Below are 26,579 nucleotides of genomic sequence, written 5' to 3' on the forward strand. Positions count from 1 at the left end.
ACCAATTGGTTTTGGGTTTCGCGCCATATCCATAACTTAAAAATATTTGAGTTGGTGAATGTAATAACTTTTTGTAGTTTTTATTCATTGTTTTGGATACGTTATGGATAGGAGACTTTTTTTTTGTGGAATATGTTTGTAATTTTGTGTGCTTTAGTCATTATGAAATTTTCACGATTTTTAGGTTAAGGCCCCATTAATCGATCACATTGCAGATGGCTATGGTTACGACTATGGCGTTAGGGTTAAGGAAGTTTAATTATCCCTTAAGGCATGACGACCAAGCCAGGCTTTTTTCATGTATATTCAAAGAGGATAAATACAATAAGAGGCGTCACTCGTTATTTTTTTGGCATTTACTCGATGTATACTGAGAGGTAGTCGCTACTTTTTTTTTGGGCGAGATGTTTATAAATGTCTTCTATACATTTTCGTGGGGTATTTGTGTTTATTTTTCGACTGTATTTAATTAATTTATTTAATTCTCTTTCCAAAAATCAGAGTTGCATAAGGGGCCTACACGGCATGGATAAATGCGAGACAATTAAAAATGTCCCTCTCTGAAAATATTCGGAATCAATTTTTTCAATTTCCAGCGAGATACTCGCCACAAAATAACGAGTGACGGCTCTTATTGTATTCATCCTCTTTGGTATATTGTCCAAAATCAAATTTATTAACTAGATAATAATGTGCAGCACTGTAAAAAGTTAAAAAACAAAAACACTCAGCTGTTTCGACAAAACAAAAACTTGTTGCTTGCGTTATCCCACATACAAAAAAAACACTTGCGACGGCAAACAACTTTGTTGCTAACTAACAGCTGGCAAACCCCATTGGAATCTACTTGGCCATTGTTTATGTGGGCGCCTACTCAGCTGGATTCAACTTGGTTTGGAATGAATGTACTTGCCTCGAAGAAACTAAAACTGATCAAATGAGCCAAGATTTGGAGCCAAAGAAATTTTCATTTCGTACTATTGAAGAAGTGAAGAAAATTATTTATTAGCGCTCATATAAAAAAGCCATACGAGCAAGCAAGCATTTGAAGATTATCCCTATTAATTATTTTGAATAAGGTTACTCAAATTACGCATATTTTACATTTAAATGTGTAATACTTTTGTATTAATTCATTAACTAATCTCACTCTTTGTTTTAATTTTTTAATTGCAGTTGCATAACAAAAACACCCACAGTTGCTGTTAATTGAATTGGCTTGCGCCCACAGCAAAAGACAACACAGGCGTACTATGGAACTGCCGTCGATGGTACAGCGTTCTGGCGATACGCTTATAGTGCGCAGTGTTGTTAGTGGGAATCAATTGTATTTGGATCATGGTGCCGCAGCATCAACAAACAATAATAATGCTAACAAACATTGTAGTCCTTCGCCGCTGCAACAGTCATTGGGCAATGCCAACATAACGAATAATGCCTTGGAACAATTGGAACGTTATCGTATAGCAGCAGCGCAGTATCATTTACAACAACAACAGCAGCAGCAACAACAACAACAAAATGCCGCACAGCAGCAGCAACAAAATGCAGTTGTCAATTCAGCTGTAGCTCAACATCAACAACCGGCTATGGAATTGAAGGATGAGGGATTGCCGCAGTGTAAAATAAAGCGCAATTACAGTTGCAGCTACTGCACCTATTTCACACAGAATCCACGTTATCATTTGACACACTTGCGTGATGTTCATGGAGAGAAAATTGTTATCAACAAATGCAAATTGTGCTTGTATGCATCTCGACATTTTCAAAAGTTGGTGCGGCATATGAAAATGGTGCATGGCTGCACAGATGGTGTAACTGCTGGTCATGGTCAACCGCGCGGAAAACGTGGTATGAGTCGAGAGGCGCGTAAGCGAAAGTTGGAACAAAGTGTTGGTTTGAGTGGTGCACCTATTGAGTTGACGGGCAGCAGCGATGGTGGCAATGCTAGTAAGGGCAATGACGTAGCCAAGATACCAACTTATGAGCAGGTGAGTAAATAAGTGATAAGAAACTAGCAATTTAATTTTAAAATAACGATGACAGGAAAACCCGGAAAATCGCCTATCGAAATGAAGTAGTGGGTGGTTAAAGTTATCGATAAAAACTATAGGTATAGGAATTTATACAAAAAATATGTTAGATTTGCTGGGACTTTTTGGTGACAATATTGGACGTATGCATAAAAGTAGCTAAGGCCCGGTTTTTTAGTTATTGGTTAAGCTAAGCTTAAACTAAGTTTGCTTAAGTTCTAGTCAAATTCAAACTCCAGTTAAACTACTGGGCAGTTTTTCAGTCACAGTTTAAGGCCGCCGTTGGGGTATGCTTTTTGTGCGGCAACATTGGTTTTTTTATTATCTAGATAATTTGTAGATGCTGAAACGCTGGATTTTGTTTACCCAACAAACATGGGGGAAAATATCCAGCGAAATATATGTATATCTAGTTCCGGAAGTGATATCCAACATCATTATTTTATTATTCTTAAACCAGATAGTTCTCTAGTTAATATCCAACTTCATTCTCCAATCAATATCCAACTTTTGAAAAATTTTGTAAAATTAAAAGTTTTCGAGTTGATCTCCAATGTCATAAATATTTTCCAATTATTATCTTCGAGATATCTTGAGAAATGTACAGTTATCAAATGAATATTCAACATATTTCTCCAGTTGATATCCTACATTGCAAATCGAGTTGAGGTGGAGTTGAAAAAAATCTGCAAGGTGTTACCACCAAAACCAACAGCTGTTTATTGTGAGAAATAAACACCTGGCTGATAGCAGTAATTTAGCGTAGTTAATCAAAAATAAATTATATTGGCATCCGCCGTGGTGTGATGGTAGCGTGCTCCGCCTACCACACCGAAGATCCTGGGTTCATGCCCCCGGCCAAACCAACATCAAAATTTTAGAAACAAGGTTTTTCAATTAGTAGACAATTTTTCTAAGCGGGGTAGCCCCTCAGCAGTGTTTGGCAAGCACTCCGAGTGTATTTATGCCATGAAAAATTAAAAGGAGCACGACGCAAATTGGAAGAGAAGCTCGGCCTAAAATCTCGTCGGAGGTTATCGCGTCACATTTATTTATTTTTTAAATTATATATATTGTATTTTATTTTCGTGAAAATAATTAATGTTAATTACATTTTTTCAACTTAAGTTATATTATTTTTTTGCTTTATATGCTATGATTCTCGAGTTGAGCTACTGTTTCGAAACAACTCTTAAGATTTTAGAAGTATGCCTAAGCCATCATCCAGTGGCAAAAGCCTGAGCCAGATAAATAATTTTGCATGTAAATGCAACAACAACGATTTGAGCCAGATAAATCCAGAAAAGAAGTCTGGTTCAATTTATGAGCCAGATAATTTGTTAATTAATTCTCTTTAGTGTGGCAACGCTGGCTTTAATAAACCTACTTTTTCAAAAATAGATGTCGCTGTTTAGCCTTTCACCGTATGAGTTAAATGAAAAACAGCGGTGACATCTGATTATCACATATCACGTGTGCGAAAATATCACGACATCTGCTTCTCAAGTCTCTCAATGATCCCGAGCATTCCCGTTAGAATTGAGCGTGAGCCGGAGCTGTAAAACTCACTGGATGACGGCACTAGTTACCAACATGAGCTCTAATGGTACTCAAGCCCAAATTCTTGTTGGGTATATTCCGACGCCATTTCGAACGAACGCAAATAACTGATAGGTTAACTCATGACGCAATGATACAAGGTGGCAGCATGGAACAGCTGACTAAACTTGTTTTATTTGATTTGATACATCAACTTCCGGCGCAGTATGATTTTGACATTTGTCCATCGAATTTACAAAAACAAAGTACATGCAATTTTTATTTATGTTTGTAGGTATGTCACCATGCTGCCACCTTGTATCATTCCGCTATGGGTTAACTAGAGTTTAACCCTGCTAGATCGGCCACTGAAAAGCTGCAGAATAAGTTAAAGCGTAGTTTAACTGACAAACTGAGTTGAACTTGTACTGAAAAACCGGGCCTAAGTCTATTTTTAATAGGGTAATTGTTTAATATATTTATAATAAATTTTAAATATATTTATAATATAAATATAATAATAATATAAATAATACTAATTCAAAGGACGCGTCTTGATTTCGGTACTAATACTCCGACGGCGGAAAAAAATTATGGGTCGTTCAAAATATATTTACGAAAAACCAAGAATTACCCCGAATCCCTTCGAAACCGGTGGTGGGATCTAGAGTATTTGTGTGTAGAGCTTCTTTCTACATTGGCGGTCTTCGGTCGCGTTTATAAAAAATTACCCTGGCCAGTCTGCCAATGGGGTAGGCTCAAAATAAAATCCGTGCGAAATCCCTTTGTACACAAAATGTTTTCCTGTGTACAACAACATTACAACCAGATGAAAATTGCTAAATTCAACTGCAAACATCTCCGAACAGAGACACAATTTTTATTAATACTCGTCTTTTGACACCTCGATATTTTTTGATGAGTTTTAGCAGTTGTGAGCTAAAGTGTAGAATTACCTTTATTAATTCATATTATAATTTTAAGTGACTGCTTGGAAACAGAATTTAATTGTTGCCGATTACTACTACGCGTGCAAAAATATCGGGAGACATGTCAAACTTAAACGACCCAGCGGGTTAGGGGGTTAGAATATACCCGCGATAGTTATGCCTTTACTAAGAGGCTACTAAAATACCGGATTAACGGGGTTTGTGTAGCGCAGCCCTTTCAGGTTGCCAGCGCAATACATACCTTCTCCAAACCCAATTGTCAACCTAGGTGTGACGAATCTTGTTTCATTAACAGCCGATGCTCTAGCGACCCCGAACTCCTCAGGGATCTAGGGGGTGGGAGGGCGGGATCGTCTAGAAGGTCGCATGTGGTCATAATAAATCGTTCCCGAGATGGTCGAGCTTGGTACCGGAACGTATCGGATCTGCATCCGGCAAAGGACCATCAACTCGATAACACTCCCCAAGGCCTTCGGCGAGTGTCCTTATAGCTAGAACAACAAACTTAAAGGCGGAAAAATATTTTAGTCGTTCAAAAATATATCGAAAACCCGTAAAATTACCCAGGGCTCTCAAAAACCGGGGGTAGAATTTTTTTTAATAGGTCATGAAAAAAACCTTAAAAATCAAAGTCGAAAAAGAGTCAAAAAAATGAAATTTCGCAGGCTCGACAATTATTTTTTTGGGTATGCGAATTGGAACTTTTTTTTCCTGAGCCCAAATTCTATAGAAAAATTGTTAGCGCGATATCGGTTAATAAATCGACCCAGTCTACTAGGCATACTCCTAAAATCTCGAGAGTGTTTTCGTAAGAGCGGCTCAACTCGAGAATCATAGCGTTCTCAGCAAAAGAGCGAATTTTTTATATGTTTTATGCCGACTCCGACCGTCATCTGCAAGGCAGATGAGTTTTCACTGAGAGCTTTTCATGGCAAAAATACACTCGGAGTGCTTGCCAAACACTGCCGAGGGGTGACCCAGCTTAGAAACATTTTCTACTAATTGAACAACCTTGTTTCTAAAACTTTGATGTTGTTTTTCCGTGGAGTGAACCCGGGATCTTCGGTGTGGTAGGCGGAGCAGGGCGGCCGCATATATAATTTATTTTTGATTAATTACGCTTCATTACTGCTATCAACCAGGGTTTATTTTTCACAATAAACAGCTGTTGGTTTTGGTGGTACCACCTTGGAGATGTTTTTCAACTCCTCCTCAACTCGATATGCAATGTAGGATATAGTGCCCCCCCATTAATTCTGATAGCAAAAATTCAGAAACACATTTCTTCGGAAAATATTAGTCAGAACCCTTTTTTCAAAAAGACAAAATTCAGAGGTCAAAAGTCAGAAGTCAAATCTCAGAAGTCTAATTTCAGAAGTCAAATTGCAGAGGTCAAATATCAGAAGTGAAAATTCAGAAGTCAAATTTCAGGAGCAAAATTCAGAAAGAAATCAGACGACAGAAAAAACATGAAATTTTTCTCAAAAATCAAAAACCTTTATTTATTTGAAAGGAATTATGTATAAAGAAAAAGTAGTACAATCTAAAATTTTGAATTGTGTACAATAGCAAGCATGTAATTAATTAATTTTTTTTCGCATTTATCTTTTTCAAATGAATTCACAATTTTTGTTTTTATATCGGCCTACTGATTTGTAAGATCGCGGGTTCGAATCGAGCTCAAGGCCTAACAATAATTATTTTATCATTATTTTGTTGATAAATTTTTTTTAATTGAAAAAATTTTAAATTAGAATAGAAAAAAGAAAAAAATTTAGACAACTGCCAAAGCTCGTTGTATAGATCCATTTCAGGAACTGCTAAATTCCTTCATCGGCAACGTTAGCTATCACAGCGGTTGTTTGTTTGTCTTCATTATTTCTACTTCTATCCTGTTTTCTTGCCAATTGATATTCACAGCACTGCGACATCTGTTGCAGAATGGATGTGAAAATTGGGCTTGCTTCATTGCAATGATGCCATAGTGTCATATTTATTGACACTTTTTCCCCGTGCTCTGGGATGTATTAACAATTTTTGTTGTTTCAATTAAGAAAAAATGTATCATAACAATAATAATGATAATATAATTATTGTTAAGCCTTGAGCTCGATTCGAACCCGCGATCTTTTGAATTTACAGTATTAAAAAAACGAAGTCCTTATATTTTTTCTTGCGTTTCCAATATCGCTCGCCTCCATCTGAAAATTTCTGCAGTTTTGTTTCTATTATTGCCTGTTCGTTTTTTATTTTACTTATGCAATTAAATATGTTAGGGTGTGTCCCAAACGCACTTCGAATGACGTTGTTCCACTTTTCGATGGAATTATTTGTACGGACTTCACCCAATTTGGTGATATTATACATATTCCATAATTCGATTGAATATAACGCCTTCTTTTGACGTTGCTGTGTTCCAGGCTGAAATAAAATTTCAGAAGTCAAAATTCAGAAAGTAATCAGACAGCAAAAAAACATTAAATTTTGCGCAAAATTTTATGTGTTTTTGCTGTCTGGTTAATTTCTGAAGTTTGACTTCTGAAATTTGACTTCTGAATCTTGACTTCCGAATTTTGACTTCTGAAATTTGATTTCTGAATTTTTGTTTCTGAGTTTTGACTTCTGAAAAATGGGTTCTGACTAAAGTTTTCTGAGAAAATGTGTTTCTGAATTTTGGTTTTCTGAATTTATGGAGGGAACCATAGGATATCAACTGGAGAAATGTGTTGATTATTCATTTGAGAACTGTAAATTTCTCAAGATTTCTCGAAATTAGTTTAATAGTTGAAAAACATTAATGACGTTGGAGATCAACTCGGAAACTTTTAATTTTACATAATGTTTCAAAAGTTGGATATTGATTGGAGAATGAAGTTGGATATCAACTCAAGAACTATCTGGTTTAAGAATAATGAAATAATGATGCTGGATGTCACTTCCGGAACTATATATATATTTCACTGGAGAATATTTTTCCATGTTTGTTGAGTAAACAAAATCCAGCTGTTGACGTATCTACAAATTATCTAGATAATAAAAAAAAACAATGTTGCGGTGCAAAAACCATTCCCCAAAGGCGGCCTTAAACTGTGACTGAAAAACTGCGCAGTAGTTTAACTGGAGTTTAAATTTGACTAGAGTTTAAGCAAACTTAGTTTAAGCTTAGCTTAACAAACTACTGAAAAACCGGGCCTTAGTCTTGTCCTTATTCTTTATTTTCTTGTAAACCTCCTCACTACTTTGTTTGAAACCATTATCCTTATTCTTACTTTTACTCCCACTCTACCTACATCTTCCTCTTGCTTTTTTTATTTCGACTCCCCTCCAACTTCCCCTACTTTTTTTCCCAATTTCCACAGTTTTCCCTTCTCTTTTCTTTCATGTCCTAGTTTCCGCTGAGGAGATACATCGATTTGGCTTTCCTGACTTCACCTGTCTGGTTTTATTGCGTCATGCTTCAGTTAAAGTTGAATACGATTTTAACCCTGCAACTCCGACCGTTTAAGCTGAGGCTAGGTAAGGTTGATCTGACCGGTTTATGAGAACCTCACATACACTGAATGAGTCCGCAATGCTACCAGAAGTTTGTTTAACGACCAAACTGAAAACCCATATCAAAAACCACGACCTGTCTGCAATGATTTTCCAAGCACTCCGAGGGTATTTCTGCCCTGAAAAGCTGCTCAGAGAAAACTCATCTGGCTTGCTGATGCCGGTCGGAGTCGGCATAAAAGATGTAGGTCCCATCGCGGCAATTTAGAGGATCGGAGGTATATCGCCCGAAGTATTTATTTAATTTTCTGTATCGTTTAAGTTACATTGAATAATATTTATAATATGCTTAACTTATTAAAACCACTTATTAATGATTGACGTTTTCCACCTAACCCAGGTTAAACGGGAGATGGAACTGCAGCGGGAAAACCTTATCGCCGTTGTATACGAACGTGAATTGCAAGTGCAACGAGAGCGGGAACGCGAAATAGAAGCTCGACAACAAGCACAAAAGGCTTACGAACAGGAAATACAAGCAGCCAATACTGCGGCTACCGCAGGAACTGATGCGGCTACCGCAGGAACTGATGCGGCCCAACGTCGGCAATCGCCCACCAATACCAGCAACAGCAACAACAGCAGTGTTGCAACAAATGTCTCCGCCAAGAGCAACACTAATACCAACAGTAGCGCCAGCAGTAGTCATGCAAGCTTCCAATTGCCACCAGCACACCAACAGTCACTTAATAATTCACGCACCCGCAGCATAGAGCTTTCACCATCACCCACAGATTCTGTATCATCTGTGCCTAGTGCTGACACCGCCCCTCCCACTACATTACACCCAGGTAGCGTTTCACTCACCTATGTCGGCGATGAGCCTACGCAAAATAGGCTCTTGAAGTGTAGCCTCTGCGAGTTCACTACACTCTTTCGTGCACAGCTAGTTAACCACGAATTAGATGAGCATTGTAAGACGAAATTCTTTCGCTGTGAAAAATGTTCTTATGTGACACATATAAAGGCGCGTTTCAGCAAACATGTTAAATATCACTCCATGCCTATGATTAAGTGCGTCACTTGCGATTTTCGAACACCCTATAAATGGAATCTTGATCGGCATATGAAGAATCATGGTGGCGCTGGTCCGTTTAAATGTGCTGCTTGCGATTTCACAGCTGATATAAAACAATCGCTGACAGTGCACGAAATGAATCATCATGTGCCACCGGTTGGGCATGCAGCTGGTATGTCGTTGGCACGTCGACGCAATAAAGTGGGAGGTACAGATTTATGCGATGATTTCCTTAGTGACTCTGCCGATTTATTGGAAGATCAGTATAATAATAATAATATTGATGAGTTCGACGAAGTGCTAATGACCGCTGAGCCGTATAACAAGCGTATCAAATATGAAGATGATGAGCCCACTGATTTGTCGGCAAAAGGCGCATCGTCGGATACTTCATCTGTACATAATCATAGTGTTAGTGCATCACAAACACCAAAGCCAAAGCGTCCTATACCGAATCTCATTCCAATACCGAAAAACAGCGCAGCAACAAGGTAAGTACAGTATTAGCTGACAGTGTTTGGAGTATTATGTCAATTCGACCGGTGGTTGGAGGTAGACCGTGTTTCCTCGCTTCACACTAAACAATGAAACGCCTTGCCGCTTTCTTCGCTTTGACTAAGTAATCTCTGTTACTTAATCGATTTGAGCCGGTTCCTCTGATTGAAAGGGGTTAGTCTTTTTATAATCAAATTAACGGTTTTGGTTTTGAAAAACTACGCGGTTTCCAACGGGTTTACTTTTTATGTCATTTGATATAGACTAAACCATTTAATGTTCCATTATTAAATACAGAAGTCAAATATCTTCATTCAAATTTTTTCTTTACAGCATTATTAATCTTTCCAAAGAGTTTGCCGCATCACGCAGTTCTCTCACAGATATCGCTTCCATGTTCTTCGATGACAAACAAATTTCGGAAATGTTTCAACCGACCGACAAAGCAAATACCACGCAGCTCTCGCCGACACCCACAGTTGCCTCTGTGGCCTCGAGCCATGCCTCACGCAACCAACTACATAAAAAAGGCACCACAGGTGGCAGTTTCTTCGATAAATTGAAGTCGTCTGCTTTAGCAGGCCCAAACGAAAATCTCATATGCCCATGTGGTCATATGGCAAAGTGCCTATCAGAATCAATAATCCACCGTAAAACATGTAATTTTGCTGCAATCGCTGACGATGATATTGAAGAGGAGCAAGATGATGCTGATGACAGGCTGGAAATAGATTTCGCTGAAGAGGATGATCGCCAATCACATTCTGCGCTCAATTTAAGTGTTACCGGCTCCACACGTTGCCAACATTGCCGTCATCGTTGCAAATCATCAGCCGATCTATTGAATCACCTGAAACAATGTAGTGAGGCGAGTCGTTGCGGTAATGATTCTTACGATTCAATGTCTGGTGATAGTAGCGCTGGACGTGGTGTTGGTGGCAATGACTCAAATGCTGAGCAGCATCCTATGGAGAATCGTGTATTTATATGGAATAAAATGCCGGGTGGTGGTGAAGCGATAGGACAGCACGAAGGTAGTCAGAATTCGGATATGCGTGGACAGTCAAACAATACCGCAGAATCATCGGGTAGTAGTGGGCATGGAACTAATAGTGCAACGTGTGAAGAGAATAGCTATTACGGTGTTGAAACTGCACCAGGCTATGGTGAGGTGAGTTATTAAATAGATGCATATGTATACATATATAGCACCTACCTTTCTAACTACTCATACGTCTTTGAGTAGTGCACATTTTATAAAATGAAATTTGAAACTTTCACTTACTGCAGGTAACAAAAAAGATGACACCCGAAGAAGAAGCAGCCAATTCTTCGCTGAAAAAAGTCTACAAATGCCCGCATTGCTCATTTTGGGCATCAACTGCATCACGCTTTCATGTACACATCGTTGGTCATTTGAATAAGAAACCTTTTGAATGTTCACTTTGTTCATATCGTTCAAATTGGCGTTGGGATATAACCAAGCATATACGTCTAAAGACCATACGTGATCCTAGTCATAAGAATGCGCGTGTGCTCATGAATGATGAGACGGGTCGTCGTAATTATACTAAATATAATAAATATATTACATTGATGAAGGTGACCGAAGAAGATGGCGATCCAAAGTTAATGAAATCAGGCGAGATGACACCAAATCAAGTCGCTTCACTTTCCTTTATTAACGACTTCAATAAAAATGTAATGCCTAATGCTTTGACCTCCACACATTTGAATGGCATCAAGGAGGATATAACACTAGAACCCATACCATCCAAATCCAGTGGGGGTAGTGGTAATAATAGTGCTGGTGATCAGCTAAATGACGGCTTTATACGTTTACCATTGTTAGCGACAATGATGAATGCTGCAATGGCACAACAACAACACAATCAGCAACAAAAAGATCCGGACCAAGGTCATACAACAATGATAACACCTTCTGTAACAATATCTGCAGTGAAACGTTCGCCACCGCCACTATTGAAGCCTAGCGATGATTTAGTCACGGATGTGCGACAAGAGGGTAATGAGAAGAAAACATTCTACAGATGCCGCAAGTGCAGCTTTCGGTGAGTACCAATTGATTATGTTTTAGGCCCGGTTTTTCAGTACAAGTTCAACTCAGTTTGTCAGTTAAACTACGCTTAAACTTATTCTGCAGTTTTTCAGTCCACTTTAACTGAAGTTTAAGCTGAGCTTAAGCGGCCCATCTGGCAGGGTTAAATTCTAGTTAACCCATCAGTTATTTGCGTTCGTTCTAAATGGCATCGAATATATCCAACTAGCATTTGGGCTTCAGTAACATTAGAGCTCGAGTTGATAACTAGGCATACTTCCAAAATCTCAAGAGTTGTTTCGAAACAGTGGCTCAAGTCAAGAATCATAGCGTACTCAGCTAAAGTGGGAATTTTTTATAAAATAAAAATGCTATTACTTAAGTTGTAAAAATTTAATTAACAACTTAAGGTTCTCTAACTGGACCCAAATGTAAGATTCCATACTACAGTATTTTCACCAAAATAAAATGAAATATATATACATAATTTAAAAAATAAATTAAATATGAGGCACGAAAGCCTTCGAAGAGATTTTAGGCCGAGCTTCTCTTCCAATTTGCGTCGTGCTCATTCTAATTTTTCCTACAAATTGGCGGGACGGGACCTACTTGTTTTATGCTGACTACGAACGGCTTTGCCCGGGGCGTGAACCCAGTATCTTCAAAGTGGTAAACGGAGCACGCTACCATCACACCAACTAGGCCGCCTATATAATTTATTTTTGATTAATTACTCTTCATTACTGCTATCAACCAGGTGTTTATTTCTTACAATAAACAGCTGTTGGTTTTGGTGGTACCACCTTGGAGATTTTTTTCAACTCCACCTCAACTCGATATCCAATGTAGGATATCAACTGGAGAAATGTGTTGAATAGTCATTTGAGAACTGTACATTTCTCAAAATCTCCAAATTAGGATAATAATTGGAAAATATTAATGACGATGGAGATCAACTCGAAAACTTATAATTTTACAAAATTTCACAAAGGTTGGATAGCGATTGGAGAATGAAGGTGGATATCAACTCGAGAACTATCTGGTTTAAGAATAATTAAATAATGATGTTAGGTATTTCCGGAACCATATATATACTTCGCTGGATAATATTTTTTTCCATGTTTGTTAGGTAAACAAGATCCAGCTGTTGCCGTATCTACAAATTATCTAGATAATAAAAAAAATGTTGCCGCACAAAATCATACCCCAAAGGCGGTCTTAAACTGTGACTGAAAAACTGCTCAGTAGTTTAACTGGAGTTTGAATTTGAATAGAGTTTAAGCTTACCTTAACCAACTACTGAAAAACAGGGCCTTAATCAGGGGCTGAGGGGTTTTTTTTTTTATTTACTTAATTTTGGTCACCAGTTTGTGAATATAAGTACGCTTTGATTCCAAAATTACTTTTGAATTTTAACCAAAAAAAGTCGTTTATCATTCAGGATTTGATTTTAGTATAATATCGGAATTACTTCGACGGTTTTAGTTAGAATATAGTTTATATCTTTGAAGTTTTAACAGTGCCTTCTGAATTTAAATTTGTAATAAGCTTGTGAATACATTCCCAGGAGTTGCCTACCTCTGCCGGGTATAAGTCCGGTTTTTAGTCAACTTTCAAGCACTACACGTTTTTAAGAAACTTGCAGTTCATGACCACAAAACTACAATTCGAGATTGGAATGTCCATTTAAAATACAGAAAATTACAATTGAAAGTCAGAAAATAACAAGACAAGTTCTGAATTTCCATTTTAGGTTGGAATAAGTTAAGGATCATTAACTTCCAATTCGAGTTCGGAATTTCCAATCTAAATTCAAAAATATTATAACTGAAAATTCTGGATATACAATTCAATTACAGAAAGTTACAATTCAAGCTCAGAAAGTTTCATCGCAAGTTTTGAAGATTGATTACCAACATTCACAGCAGAGGTTATAGATTGTTGTGAGGTTATCCGCTGCGGCCTATTGATCTGTTGTGCTCAGCTTCAGAGAGCGCATGTGACTACTTTCTAATTTTAGCGATTCATAGATCATTAGTATTCTTCTCGCGACTGCATTGCACACCAGCAGGATGTGTTATGCAGTATCCAACCCAATACTGCGATAAAGGGTCTCATGCTCTGCCGATTGAAATAGCCGGGTGGCAAGCCTACCTGCTTGCCGCAGCTTCTCACCACCTAAATAGTAAGACACATTACAGCTCCCTTATAAAAACTGAAAGGAAAACTGTTTTGGACCGGTTCCCGTAAAAAATCCCGAAATGGTCGTGATGTTGTTATCAGCAACTCTAATCAGTACGCCCAATACTTAGTGACAGTGCCATTTTGATGATAATGACCTAAATACCCAGCCCTACTTTTCGTTTACATATTTATTATATACATTTTTTTTTTAATAATTTCCCCTTCTCTTCCAACAGTCATGCAAATCGCGATGCTGTACTTGCCCACGTCAAAATACATTATCAGGATCCGACATATCCGATGGTAACAGCAACAGCAACTAATTCGCCCATTTCAACAAATTCACAATCACAATCACAACCACAACATAACACACCACTTCAAGTGACCGTTAATCCGAATATTTATATGAACAAAGTTTTAGCCGCAATGTGCCTTTCCCAACAACAACAACAACAACAGCAACCGCAGCAACAACAATCCAACTCGAATACTACAGTAAACAGCAATGATCAACAACAACATTCCATTATATCTGCCGGCCTACTACAACAGGCTATTCAAGCTGCACCGCCAAATTCACCTCTTAGCTGCCTAGCTTTATCACTCGCCGGCAAAAGTCCAGTAAAAGCAACTGCTTCTATTTTAGAGCACGGTGAGCAGAAAGCGACACAAAACGAGGCAAGTGCCCAAATAACGACGACGTCGCCTAAACAAAACAGCAACAATAATAATAGCAATAATCTTAATAGTTTAACAATGGTAAATTTAGCCGCATTAGCAGCGGCAAAAGCTTCCTCCGATTCCGCCTCGGCAAACAGCATTGCTATTGGTGTAGGTGGGGGTGGAGGTGTTGGTGTTGGTGTTGGTAAAGCCGATAGTATGACCACATCAGCAGCATCTTCGCTCCAGCATTTGTTAACCTCACCGCGCGGTACTTATACTTCATCAACAGCAGCTCATACATTACACCAACAATTACATTCACCTATAATTGGTGTTGGTGCTCATTCTAATAATAACAATAATAATAGTAATACAAATTTGGTTATGGGTGCATTAACAGTTTCGAAACACACAACAGCTATGCAAGGATTGAATGATAATGTTTTTGGTACGCCAACTAGCCCTATGAAGAGTTTAACGTCGACAGCACATGCAAATGACTTCGGTGCAACTTCGTCCTCCTCATTACAAACATCACCAAATGATATTACAGCATTCAACAATACATCAAGTGCAACAACAGTAACTACACTTCCTACTACTCCTTCTACAAGTACTACTACTGCATCTATGGGTGCCAAGTTCACTAGCGATTCATTTCATATGCAACAGATGGGTATCATCGGTGCTACAATTAATACAAATATTCATAATTCTGCTGCTGCTGCTGCTGCTATCACCTATCTAGGTGGTGGTAGTGGTAGCAGTAGTAGTGGTGGTGGTGGTGTTGGTGTCATTGGTAGTCAAATGGCTCATAGTGATAATAATAATAGTATATGTATCGGTGGTATTATGTTTGGTTCTAGTAATTCTACTACTACTCCTAGTTTAATTCGCAATAATTCTATACCTGCAACAACAACATTAGCAGCTAGCAGTCCTATAACTGCTAGCAAAAATGGTGGTGCATCATCATCATCTACAACGTGTAATTTATTATTAAATTCGGCTCAGTCGACGTCGGCAGCAGCGGCGGCAGCGTCTGGCCTTTATCTGCCTTCCAATGCAATAACACTGTCACCGGCAGCGTCCTGTATTTCGTCGGCAAATACAACGACAAACAATTTCAATAATAATAATACACTAAATGCAAATCAGAATCCAAGTAATAATTGTAGTAGTAATTTATTAGTTAACGACAGCGAGCGACGTGAACCGTCGCCGTATCGTTGCGGTCATTGTCATCAAGTATCAAATTGGAAGCATGTCATTCAGGTATTTTTAATAATTAACTCGGTTTATGTACTAATCCTAAAGCAAACAAAAAATTAACATATTACATTTCATATATACATCACTTTTAACCTATTTTGTTTTGACTAAATGAGGGGTAGATAAATGCTGTATGTCCTTATATTTGTAAATTTAATGGAAACGAATTGACGATCCCTTTGAGTTCAGTACTTGTAACTGCGTTCTTTTTTATGTAAACCTCAAGTTTTTAGTACTTCTAGTCCTTTTTAGTACTATCGACCAGAAACTGAGTCACCCTTTCGCAAGCAACATTAATCGCTTTTAGTTAGCGCCCGATTATCCCGAGTTATGTCGCGTTATCCTAAAGCACGTTGCAATCGAACTAAAAATCTACCCAATTATTGTGTTTGTATGAAAAAGTTGTAAACGTCTTACTGGTAAATATACGCTAATTTTATTCAATGTTTGTTTTATGTTTTACAACAATAATCGTATACCAAATAACATGGTTTTAATGGGTGCGGTATTTGGCGTATTAACAAGTTTATTTATTAAAAATATATATTTTAAGTGTTATTATAGCTTTATATTGGTTGTGGTTACGTTTAAACTTCCAATTCGCATTTTTCCATTTTTAACTCTTAAAAATCGCTATACAATAAATTTCATTTCACACAAATTTCATTAAAAACAATTATTCAGTCACAAATATATTTAAAAATAATTAAGGGTGTCTGGTTCGCATTCAAATTAAAAACACGCTCATTTCATTATTTACACATCTTCTGACGTTGAAGTGCAAGTCCAAAAGCAGAGGTTCTTCAGTGTTATCGCCATGGATTATTCTTGCCCGCTTATGTTTTTTTTTTTATAAACAGAAATTCGTCATCCGTCTCCTCTTTGCTTGGTTATATGTATGTATATCGTTAGTTTAATTCACAAACGCCCCAACCAACATATTTTTGAAAGCTGTGTTTTCCCAGATTTTGGTATGATACTATATCAAAATACACCCCTAGTAAAAATTTGAAAGTGTAGCCCCTGATGATGCTGGAATATTCAGCGAAACGTTGGGCAAGAAGGTGAAATAAAGCGTTTATTTGCACAAACCTAATTAGGTCTAACTAGCCCACGATCCTTACTAATGAAAGTGTTAAAACCAATAAAACGGTCGTTATGGCACTTTTAGTGAAAAAGCTGTGTTTGCGTCTACTGTACATTTTTTAATTTGTTCGTTAGGGCCTTTGTGAATTAAGCTTATAATATTTATTTATTTTTTTTATTTTGGAGAGAATTTTTTTTATGAAATTTTTTTAGTTTGGAACATTTCGAACATTTTTATCATATAACGAAGTTTTGAAGAAAACTTTTAATTTTGCCAACGGGAGCCCGTCCTAAATGGTTTCAAAGACAAGACTTGATGCCATCATTGCATATTTTATTCGTTCCAGAAAGATAAAAAAAAAAAATTTTTAAACTGCATTTTTCCAAGAAATATTTTCGTTTTCAAACATATAAGTTACAGAGTTAATTAAATAACAAAGAAATTTTAAGTTTGAATAAAAATAAAGATTTTACTTTTATATGTGGACTTTTATGGAAAAAGTTCGAAAAATAAAAAGGATGCATGATTCGACATGATATTGCTATGGGGATACCTGGGAACTCAAACATTTTCACCTAGGACAATTTTTTGACCAGAACTTTTTCGACTCCGAAAAAATAATTATTATTTTCCGTCCCTGGTTTTTTTTTTTTTTTTTAGGAAAAAAAATTTATTTGGCATTGAATATATATAATATCAAACAAAAAATTTAAAAAAAAAGATATTGTTTAATTTGGCTTTGAGAGAACAACACAATAATACAATACAAACAATAAAAAAGCCAATATTGAAACAAGAATTTAAGCTCGTAAAACTTCTCTTAATTTAAAAGATATAAATTTTATAGTTTAGAAAAAATGTATACAAATTCTCTTGTTTCAAAAATATAAATGTTGGAATTTTTTAACCGTTTTTGTTGTCTTCCCAAAATTATGCTGAGTTGTCGTTTGAATCGTAAAATAAAAAAATATAAAAATTGTGATATCCGAACAAACCAAAATTTTCAAAATTTCTTTTTTAGCTGTTTTGCTTCATTATATAATACACATTTTTTTTTGTGACGAGTAGCCACTTCCTTTTTTAATTGTTCTGAAGTTTTCAAATAACAGTTTTTGCGAAATAACGTTCAAAATGTATTCTGAGTCTTTCGATTTATACGAAAACTTTATAAAATTTTCAGAAAGTTAAATAAACTTAAGAATTTTGAAGCAATTTTTTTTCGCCTGTGTCTATAAAATTTTAATATATGTGACTCGGCCTGTGAAAAGGTGGCTTATGACTCAAAAAAGAAATTGCGAGAAACAGCTGTTAAAACCTTTTTTTTTAGTCATTAGCCACCTTTCCTTTTTTAATTGTTCTGAAGTTTTCAAATAACAGTTTTTGCGAAATAACGTTCAAAATATATTCTGAGTCTTTCGATTTATACGAAAACTTTATAAAATTTTCAGAAAGTTAAATAAACTTAAGAATTTTGAAGCAATTTTTTTTCGCCTGTGTCTATAAAATTTTAATATATGTGACTCGGCCTGTGAAAAGGTGGCTTATGACTCAAAAAAGAAATTGCGAGAAACAGCTGTTAAAACCTTTTTTTTTAGTCATTAGCCACCTTTCCTTTTTTAATTGTTCTGAAGTTTTCAAATAACAGTTTTTGCGAAATAACGTTCAAAATGTATTCTGAGTCTTTCTATTTATACGAAAACTTTATAAAATTTTCAGAAAGTTAAATAAATGTAAGAATTTTGAAGCAATTTTTTTTTTTCGCCTGTGTCTATAAAATTTTAATATATGTGACCACCCGGCATATGAAATGGTGGCTTATGACTCAAAAAAGAAATTGCGAGAAACAGCTGTTAAAACCTTTTTTTTTAGTCATTAGCCACCTTTCCTTTTTTAATTGTTCTGAAGTTTTCAAATAACAGTTTTTGCGAAATAACGTTCAAAATATATTCTGAGTCTTTCGATTTATACGAAAACTTTATAATATTTTCAGAAAGTTAAATAAATTTAAGAATTTTGAAGCGATTTTTTTTTCGCTTGTGTCTAAAATTTTAATATATGTGACCCGGCCTATGAAAAGGTGGCTTATGACTCAAAAAAGAAATTGCGAGAAACAGCTGTTAAAACCTTTTTTTTTTAGTCATTAGCCATCTTTTCATAGGCCGGGTCACATATCTTCTTTATTATTGTATAGGGCACTTTGGTTTTTCTATAAGTTACATTTCAAAATTTCAAAAAAAAAAATTTATTTTGCAAAGTGATCACGAAGTCAAGTCAATTGTTATGAAAAAAATTATATAATTTTCGATTATTTCGAACAAAGAACTTCAAAAGAAATAAAAAATATGTTAAAATATTCCGTGTGCTTGGTAAAAAAAAATATGAAACAATTATTTACAATGCAAACCGAAGCCGAAACAACCACGAACAAAATTCTGGATATTTTTTTGATTCATTTTCCGGACGAATAAAGACAAAGTTTTTATTAGTCGGAAATTGTTTTGTTCACACGGACTGCAGAATAACCCAAAACTGCAAACACTTTTTACAGAATTTTTCCGACGAATTTAAAAAGAGCAAAAATGAAAATGCAAAAGTATTTCGAAGCTCCATGTCGCATTGTATAACCCATCCGGAATATTAAATAGCTTAAAAAAATCAAGAAATTTGTGAAATTTCCTTCTGAAAAAAAAGTGATTCTAAATGTTTGTTCCTCTGAACATCGTTATATGATGAAAGAAAAAGTTTAGACTAGACCTTAACTTATTTTAAAATTCCAATGGCGTGCGTGTTGAAAGTGGTTAAACCAAAAAGTTTATATATGTAGTCGATATGTATTATTAAGTCATATATTTTAATTTAACCATATGCTTGAATATTATTAGAACAATCTTTAAGTAAAAAAATGCTTAAGTAGACTTTATTTAATTTAACTTTTTATTTTCTCTCCCAAATGCAGCGGCACTGTCGCTTGAAACACGCTGGCGACATACGCATCGAAACCCTTGATCGCTTCTTGAGCAGCGCCAATGAACGCAATGGGCCGCCCGTTTATCGACCGCTGGGCAGTGGCGCCTCTAATGAGTCTAACTATGGGCAAACATTAAAAGCTTTACAACAACAACAACAACAGAATCAACAGCACCAACAACAACAGCAACAACTTCAACAGCAACAATCGCTCCAAATAATGAACAACAGCAGCAATATTTCGGGTGGCCCTCCAAACAACACCTCTGTACTTATGGCCAACAACAAAGGTGAACCACATTTATTGCACTCACCACTAGCAGGCACTGCTGCCGCTAATGCAGCAACCACACCACAAGAGCTGCAGCAAGCTGCAGCTGCTTATATAGCAGCCACTTATAAAGCAGCAGCTGCAGCAGCAAATTCAGCTGGTTCTGCCTCAGCCGCCGTAGCAGCAGCTGCTGCACTCGGCCTCAATAGTGAAGATTTATTGTTACATCAACAATTGCAACAAAATGATCAAATTGAAATAACACGTTTGGCGCCAAATGTCGGTAATGCTGCGCAGTCACAACCGCAGCAGCAACAACAACAACTACAGCAAAACTCCAAATGTAAACAGCAAAAGTGCCCACTCTGTCCATATATATCGGAGAGTAAATCCCAGATGAACTATCACATTTCGCTGCACAAACCGACACAATACGAGTGCTCGATGTGCACCTTCGTTTGTGCTAAGAAACAGCATTTGAGTAGCCACATGCGCACCGTACATCAGCAGCATAATTTAAGTGCTGTCAGCCAATTGGGAAATATGAGTGCGGCAATAAATTCCATGGACTTTAGCATGGCGTTGCATTTGGCTGCCGTAGCGCAAGCACAACAGGTAAATTCCCCTATTTTGGATTTTATTGTTAAGAATGTATGCCCTTTAAATCAGAGTCGACATTTACAGTCTTGTGGTCCATAATAAAGTTTTATTATGTCGTCTTATGCTGTCAAGATCCACTTTGATATGTGATAGATCTGAGCCTTGCTCTGCAACTCGATTCGCATAAACATAAATGACTCAGTTTTTCAAACCGACCTTGGGTAGACATATCAACTTATATACTCTGTCCAGGCAGGGCATGTTTTTCATCAGCTCCTCGAAGCTGTATAGCTCTTCTTTCGACACTTGACGACCGGCAGTGGAACGAGCTCTCATTCATAAGAGTATACATACGAAGATCGCTAGAGACGTCATGCTCCAAACTGATTACCCGTACTACATGGCCACATAAACACTAGTCCTCGAAGAGCTCAACTAACAGCAAAAGTACCTGTATGCTCGTGCGACAAATCGTCGTGCGAAGAGTGAAGGATTTACCTAACCAGATAGATGACTGGATATTGTTTGCAGAGAACGGCGATCATGAGATTCCTCAACGGAGCTATTGTTCGTATGAATTAGCGGAAGAAAAATGCTGTCATGCTTGTCTAAAGCGAAAGCAGTACAAGTGAAGCGCTTATGGCCACGCTATAACTATCCTTGAAGGTTCTAGCTTCGACGAATCGCAAAAGCTCCCAGTTCATTATGCTTCCCTCCCTAGACACAACAATTGGCCAGTCAGGTACCCACGATATACCCTTTAGGTGGGCCATTGTTTCCCTTGACGCAACACTAAGAATGTCCTCAAGAAGACTCAAACCTTAAAGGCTCAAGGTTTTGAGCTTTAAATGCTAAAAGCATATAGGTCCTCCCGAAAAAAAAATTCTTCACAAAAGTCTTTAAGCTGTCCTGACCACTCATTCTTACCCGGGAAAGCTATTTCAATTTTTTTTCAAACTCGGTTTCTCAAAACTAAAAAGAACTCAATCAATTTACAACTGAGATGGTGCGTTTTAAGAAAAAGTTCCCAGATAGGGCATTGCTCAAAAATACTTGGAGATATGGTGTTTTCGAACCACAAACCGAAATAGGGTGATCTTCAACTGGGGCATCGATTTCCTAGAATCCAATTTACCCCCCAATATTTTCTAATTTTCCGTTTCTCATTTCAGGATTCATCATCTGCATCACCATTGGCCATTGATCTTACAGCTTTAAAACAAAAAATAACTACAGTTCAACAGCTGCGCCAATCACAGCAAGCATCTACTCAGCAACAATCGCCACATCCTCACCCACATACAAACTCCACAACTGAAAACCAAATCAGAAGCCTACTCTATTGCCCAAAATGTCCCGCACGTTACACTCAAAAATACAGCGAAACTTCCAACGCCAAAAGAGAATTAGAGGATCACCTCAAATGTCACAGTGCAAGCGATGTGGTGGATGCAAACGCTTCCAATGGCGGCACACAAACCAAACCTGCCTTCAAATGCGAATATTGCGATTATGGCGCTGCACATGAAGCGCACATACAAAAGCACCGTTATGTGCATACACAACACTATCAAGACAAATGTGCCACACTTTATAAGCACATCCCCGAGGATGTTGAATATGCGCCACCAAAACTTATGCAAATCACTTTAGCGAAAAGTTTACAGCAAGCGCCCGAAACAATTTGGATTGTAGACAATGAATTAAATGTGCAGGCGGTGAGCAAAGAACAACGACATGCATGCATATCCTCTTCCTCGCTAACTCACACAACTAAAAGCACCGCCACAGCAGCAGCAGCTGTAACGACAACGCATTTCGATACAGCTAATTCGCTGCTAAAGAAACAGCTGGAGTCAGGCATGAGTATTAGTGGTTTGGGTGGTGCATCAAATGCTACAATTCGCAGTTCACCATCGCCCCCACCCACATCTAAAGAGCTAGCCGATGCTGATGATTCATCGAATATGCCATCGACAAGTGCATCGGTGGCTACCAGCGATTTAGCTGTTGATGGCGGCAGTGATTTTACATCAAGTGCAGCATCGCCTGCACCAGTCGAAAAGTGCCTCTATTGTCCATATGAAACAAAACACACCTCGCTTTACAAAGCGCATTTGCAACGTCACATATGTATTAGCAATCAAAAAGAAACTTACACCTGCGAACACTGTGATTACACCGATTCGAAACAAGAGAATATTGCAGACCATACACGCGTACATTTTAGTGCAGTGGAGAAATTGAAGTCAGTGGCATTCTTTACTTCCTATGATAATTTGGAATTGAGTGTTGAACAAGATGGTGTGCAGGGAGGTGCAGGAGAACATTACGATAAGCAGACTGTGGCTGAATTAGAGAGAGAGAAAAGTGCACCAAATACGGAGCAGCCAACCTTGAAAATCAAACAAGAGCACAATAACAATAATGAAGACCATGTTATTAATGAGAATGTTGTTAAGGAGCAGCAGCAGACACAAGCGAAGAGTAATGTCAAAGTGAAAGTGGACGGCGATAACAACAAAATTTTAGAGAAAACGCCAACAACTGAAAGCATTATTAAGAAAGCTTGCAACAAAATTATTCTCTACAAAAACGATGGCTGTTTGAGTATTAAACGTGAAGGCAGCAATAGCAGCAGTAGCAGCAGCAACAACACCAATTCGAACAGCAATACAAACATCAGTGAAAATATTAGCGATCGTTTACGCCGACGTATAAGTCGTAATAGCAATAACAACAATGCTAATCATCTAATTGGCATTGGGGGTAGCTCGAATGTGAACAACCATAATGATGATCAAGCGGGGGCTGGAGGTGGTGCGCAACAAGGCCATAAAACCATATTAGTAAATGCCAAAACTGGTCAGGTTATAAGTAGGAATTAATATATACAGAGTAGGATAGCATTTACATTTTAAGTATATGTACGTATAATTGAAGTAATGAATGAAGAGGGGAAAATGGAGAACGAGTGCTTTTGGAAGTAATTTTTTCAAAGGATAATAAATGCTCTTAATTGATGGTCGAGTGGTCGATCGCTCTATTTCATCAGCTAATTTGAAAACGCACTATCGCAGCAATTAGTGTCAGAATGCAAGTCTTGAAAATACCGTTTTTGAATCAAATGAACTGTTATTCAATTGTTTTTCGACAAATTGTTAAGCTAGGACTTTTTTGAACTTTCTGCAGAAATAGGACGTTTTTCCAATCAGCCGTCGAAGTGAGCAAACAAAATAAGTAGTAGATTAAGTATCCTGAATAATTGGACTATTTAAATAAGATTTTAATAAATTATATAGAGGTTACAAAATGTATATGATTTAAGGAACAGTTTCTCTGCTCTTAGAATAAAAAAAAAGAAAAAAAACTTTAAAGAGCGACTTAAAATACATTTTTTAAGCATTGTTATGAAGATATAACGCACATGTTTTTCGTTACTTGAATTAAAAACCAAAATATTTTATGGATAATTTTAAACCATACCTTGTTATGTTTCTTCTTTATTTTTGTTGCTGTTGTTGCGCAAACGCTAATGAAGTTGTTAAATGAGTTTATGCTTTAAACAAAAAAAATTTAAATATGTGTTATTTGTTATTATTAATTATAATTGTTTATTTTTTTAGTTTAAGTGTGTATATATATATCTTAGCTAAAAAATAGCTTTTTGCTAAGCAATCTCCTTTTAGTTCATGTTTACTTTTTCGCGGTAATTGTTTGTTTATTAAAAACTTGCAGCAAGTATGTAGTTTAGTTTTAGCACCAACTTTTAAAAAATACAAAATATTTGCTTTAGTTTTTGTTTATCTATTTTGTTTGGCGCGAAACAGCGCACAAATCTTAAAAGCACATTTTTTATTGTAATTTCAATACACATACACATGCATTTCTTAATATTTATTATGTAAAATAAAAGAAAAAAATATCACTTAAATAATATATCTACTAGAGCACTTATTTTCATAAATTAAGGACCGTGCTCTATTGTGAATATTACTTTAATAATAAATTACTTTATACACACTGTTAGTTGAATGAAAAGTGGTTGGAGTGAAAACAACATGCATTTCGCATTTCAAAAGTGGAATATAATACAAAACAAAGCTTTGCAGCTCCATTGGAATGGCGTATATGCCCATACGGCCTCCGTGGTATGTGTCCGGCTACCACACTGATTGCAATCTTGGAAAAAGCAATATTACTACTTAAAAAAAGTTCCCTAAAGTTGGTTGTCCTTCGGCAAAGGTTTGTAAAACGGTTCTATCGGAAAGTCTCATAGGAAAAATACATCTGCCTTCAGCAGCCGTTTGAAAACATATAGGGAAAAACTAAATAGAATACCCACTAAAAACTTGTAGTAGAAAAGTTCGGCCTAAATCTCTTCGGGAAATATCAGGTCAAGATAAATTATTATGTGCTCAAACGAGCAAAGTTGGTACTTTGCTCCGATTGTAAAAAACGGGACAGGACATCAGGGAAGTGATTAACAGTTCAATAGAATATTCCTTTCACTGATTCAGGCCTTACCTAGTAGGCGTATTGCAATTTTTTCTCAAGCTTCCGATAGTATAGTTTTCACCCCCGAAAGGCAATAGATGACTTACCCTAAATTTAAAGATCAACGGTTCTCTTCTTGGCAAGCGTAACATCAAATAACTAAATTTTTTTCTTAAAAATTTAGATAATCGTATGCCTTATTTTACAAGGTCGGTAACGGCCTGAATATTTTTGAGAAATTCATGCCTGAAGTGAGTAGGGAATTAGTTTGGATATGGATAAAATGAGTTAAGGGAATGGGTAGCTCTGCTATAATAGAGCTTTCTAGTAGTCTTAATATATTCTACAACGCGATTATTATCGCGAATATTTCCTCTATAACACTTTTCATTGAGTTATTTAAATGCGTTGTATTTTGTTGCAATTGCTAAATTTTATCGCGTTATTAAATTTCCTCAGCTAATAAGGCGGAAGATATTTTAACATTAATATTTTATTTGGTAGTCCTAGTTCTCTATTATTTTTCTCGATGTTTTAAAATGATGCATTTTTTTCGTTGGTGCAAATTTGTGTGTGCAGTTTTTTAAGAATTGAGTACATTTACAAATATGAAAAATTGGCTGTCGAATAAAGTCAAATATAAAGAGAAAATGCGTTTTGCAAAATTAAATTTTCTCTTAGGATTGGTTACTGAATGTGCACTTTAAAACTTTAAAGGAACGTATTTAACATTTTATATAATGGTAAACATTGGTATGACATCGTTAAACCAGTCCTAAATCTGTTAGAATTAACTGTGATTTTTAAAATTGAATTCAAAAATGTCAACTACAGAAGTTGTATACTTATAAAAAAAAATGTATGTGGTTTAATTATGATAATTAAGAACTCTTTAATAAGTAAAACCACAATTTTTATTTTAAAAAATATTTAATATTGAAAACAATTGTTCATAATTAATTTTAAAATAGTTTATTCATATGGTTTACTTATTATGGTTAATTATTTTGTTTTTGAAATGTTTCAATGGTAATTATATATATTCTTATAAACTAAATGTAAAAAAAAATAATTATGAAATGCCTTAAAAGTGGGCAACTTTATTCAAATTTTATTAAGTCGCTCTTTATGAATAAATGTAGTAGTATGTTTATATATATATGTACATTTGTATTGTATATATGTATCTATCTATGTACAGTGCATTCGCAATTTGCGTTTGCTATTTTACAACAAAAATGAGTAGTTATATAGTCATTTATTTGTAAATTTCAAATCAAAATCTTTTCAACAAAATGAAATGAAAGTTTAAATGTAATTAAAATTTAAATTATGTAGTTTTTAATATTAAATAAATGGCACTATGCACAATTTTACTAAAACACCAAG

General features: G+C 36.3%; 1 protein-coding gene across 4 annotated transcripts; it reads left to right on the forward strand.

Annotated features, from left to right (window-relative positions):
* The first annotated feature begins 875 nt into the window (after positions 1-875).
* On the forward strand, positions 876-26,574 carry LOC137241212 (serine-rich adhesin for platelets-like). 4 transcript variants are annotated; one of them, XM_067768551.1, is made up of 8 exons: positions 876-1,079; positions 1,177-1,991; positions 8,415-9,583; positions 9,921-10,758; positions 10,878-11,659; positions 14,067-15,771; positions 19,812-20,708; positions 21,866-26,574. In XM_067768551.1, the coding sequence occupies exons 2-8, from the start codon at positions 1,254-1,256 to the stop codon at positions 23,579-23,581; spliced, it is 7,845 nt and encodes a 2,614-aa protein (XP_067624652.1). In that variant the 5' UTR covers positions 876-1,079; positions 1,177-1,253; the 3' UTR covers positions 23,582-26,574. The 4 variants fall into 4 exon arrangements, with proteins under 4 accessions (XP_067624652.1, XP_067624653.1, XP_067624654.1 ...); XM_067768552.1 differs by having other exon boundaries at positions 10,890-11,659; XM_067768553.1 differs by having other exon boundaries at positions 877-1,079; positions 14,067-15,078.
* Positions 26,575-26,579: the final 5 nt, after the last annotated feature.

Source organism: Eurosta solidaginis, chromosome 2 (assembly GCF_040869045.1).
Source record: "Eurosta solidaginis isolate ZX-2024a chromosome 2, ASM4086904v1, whole genome shotgun sequence".
NCBI lineage: Eukaryota > Metazoa > Arthropoda > Insecta > Diptera > Tephritidae > Eurosta > Eurosta solidaginis.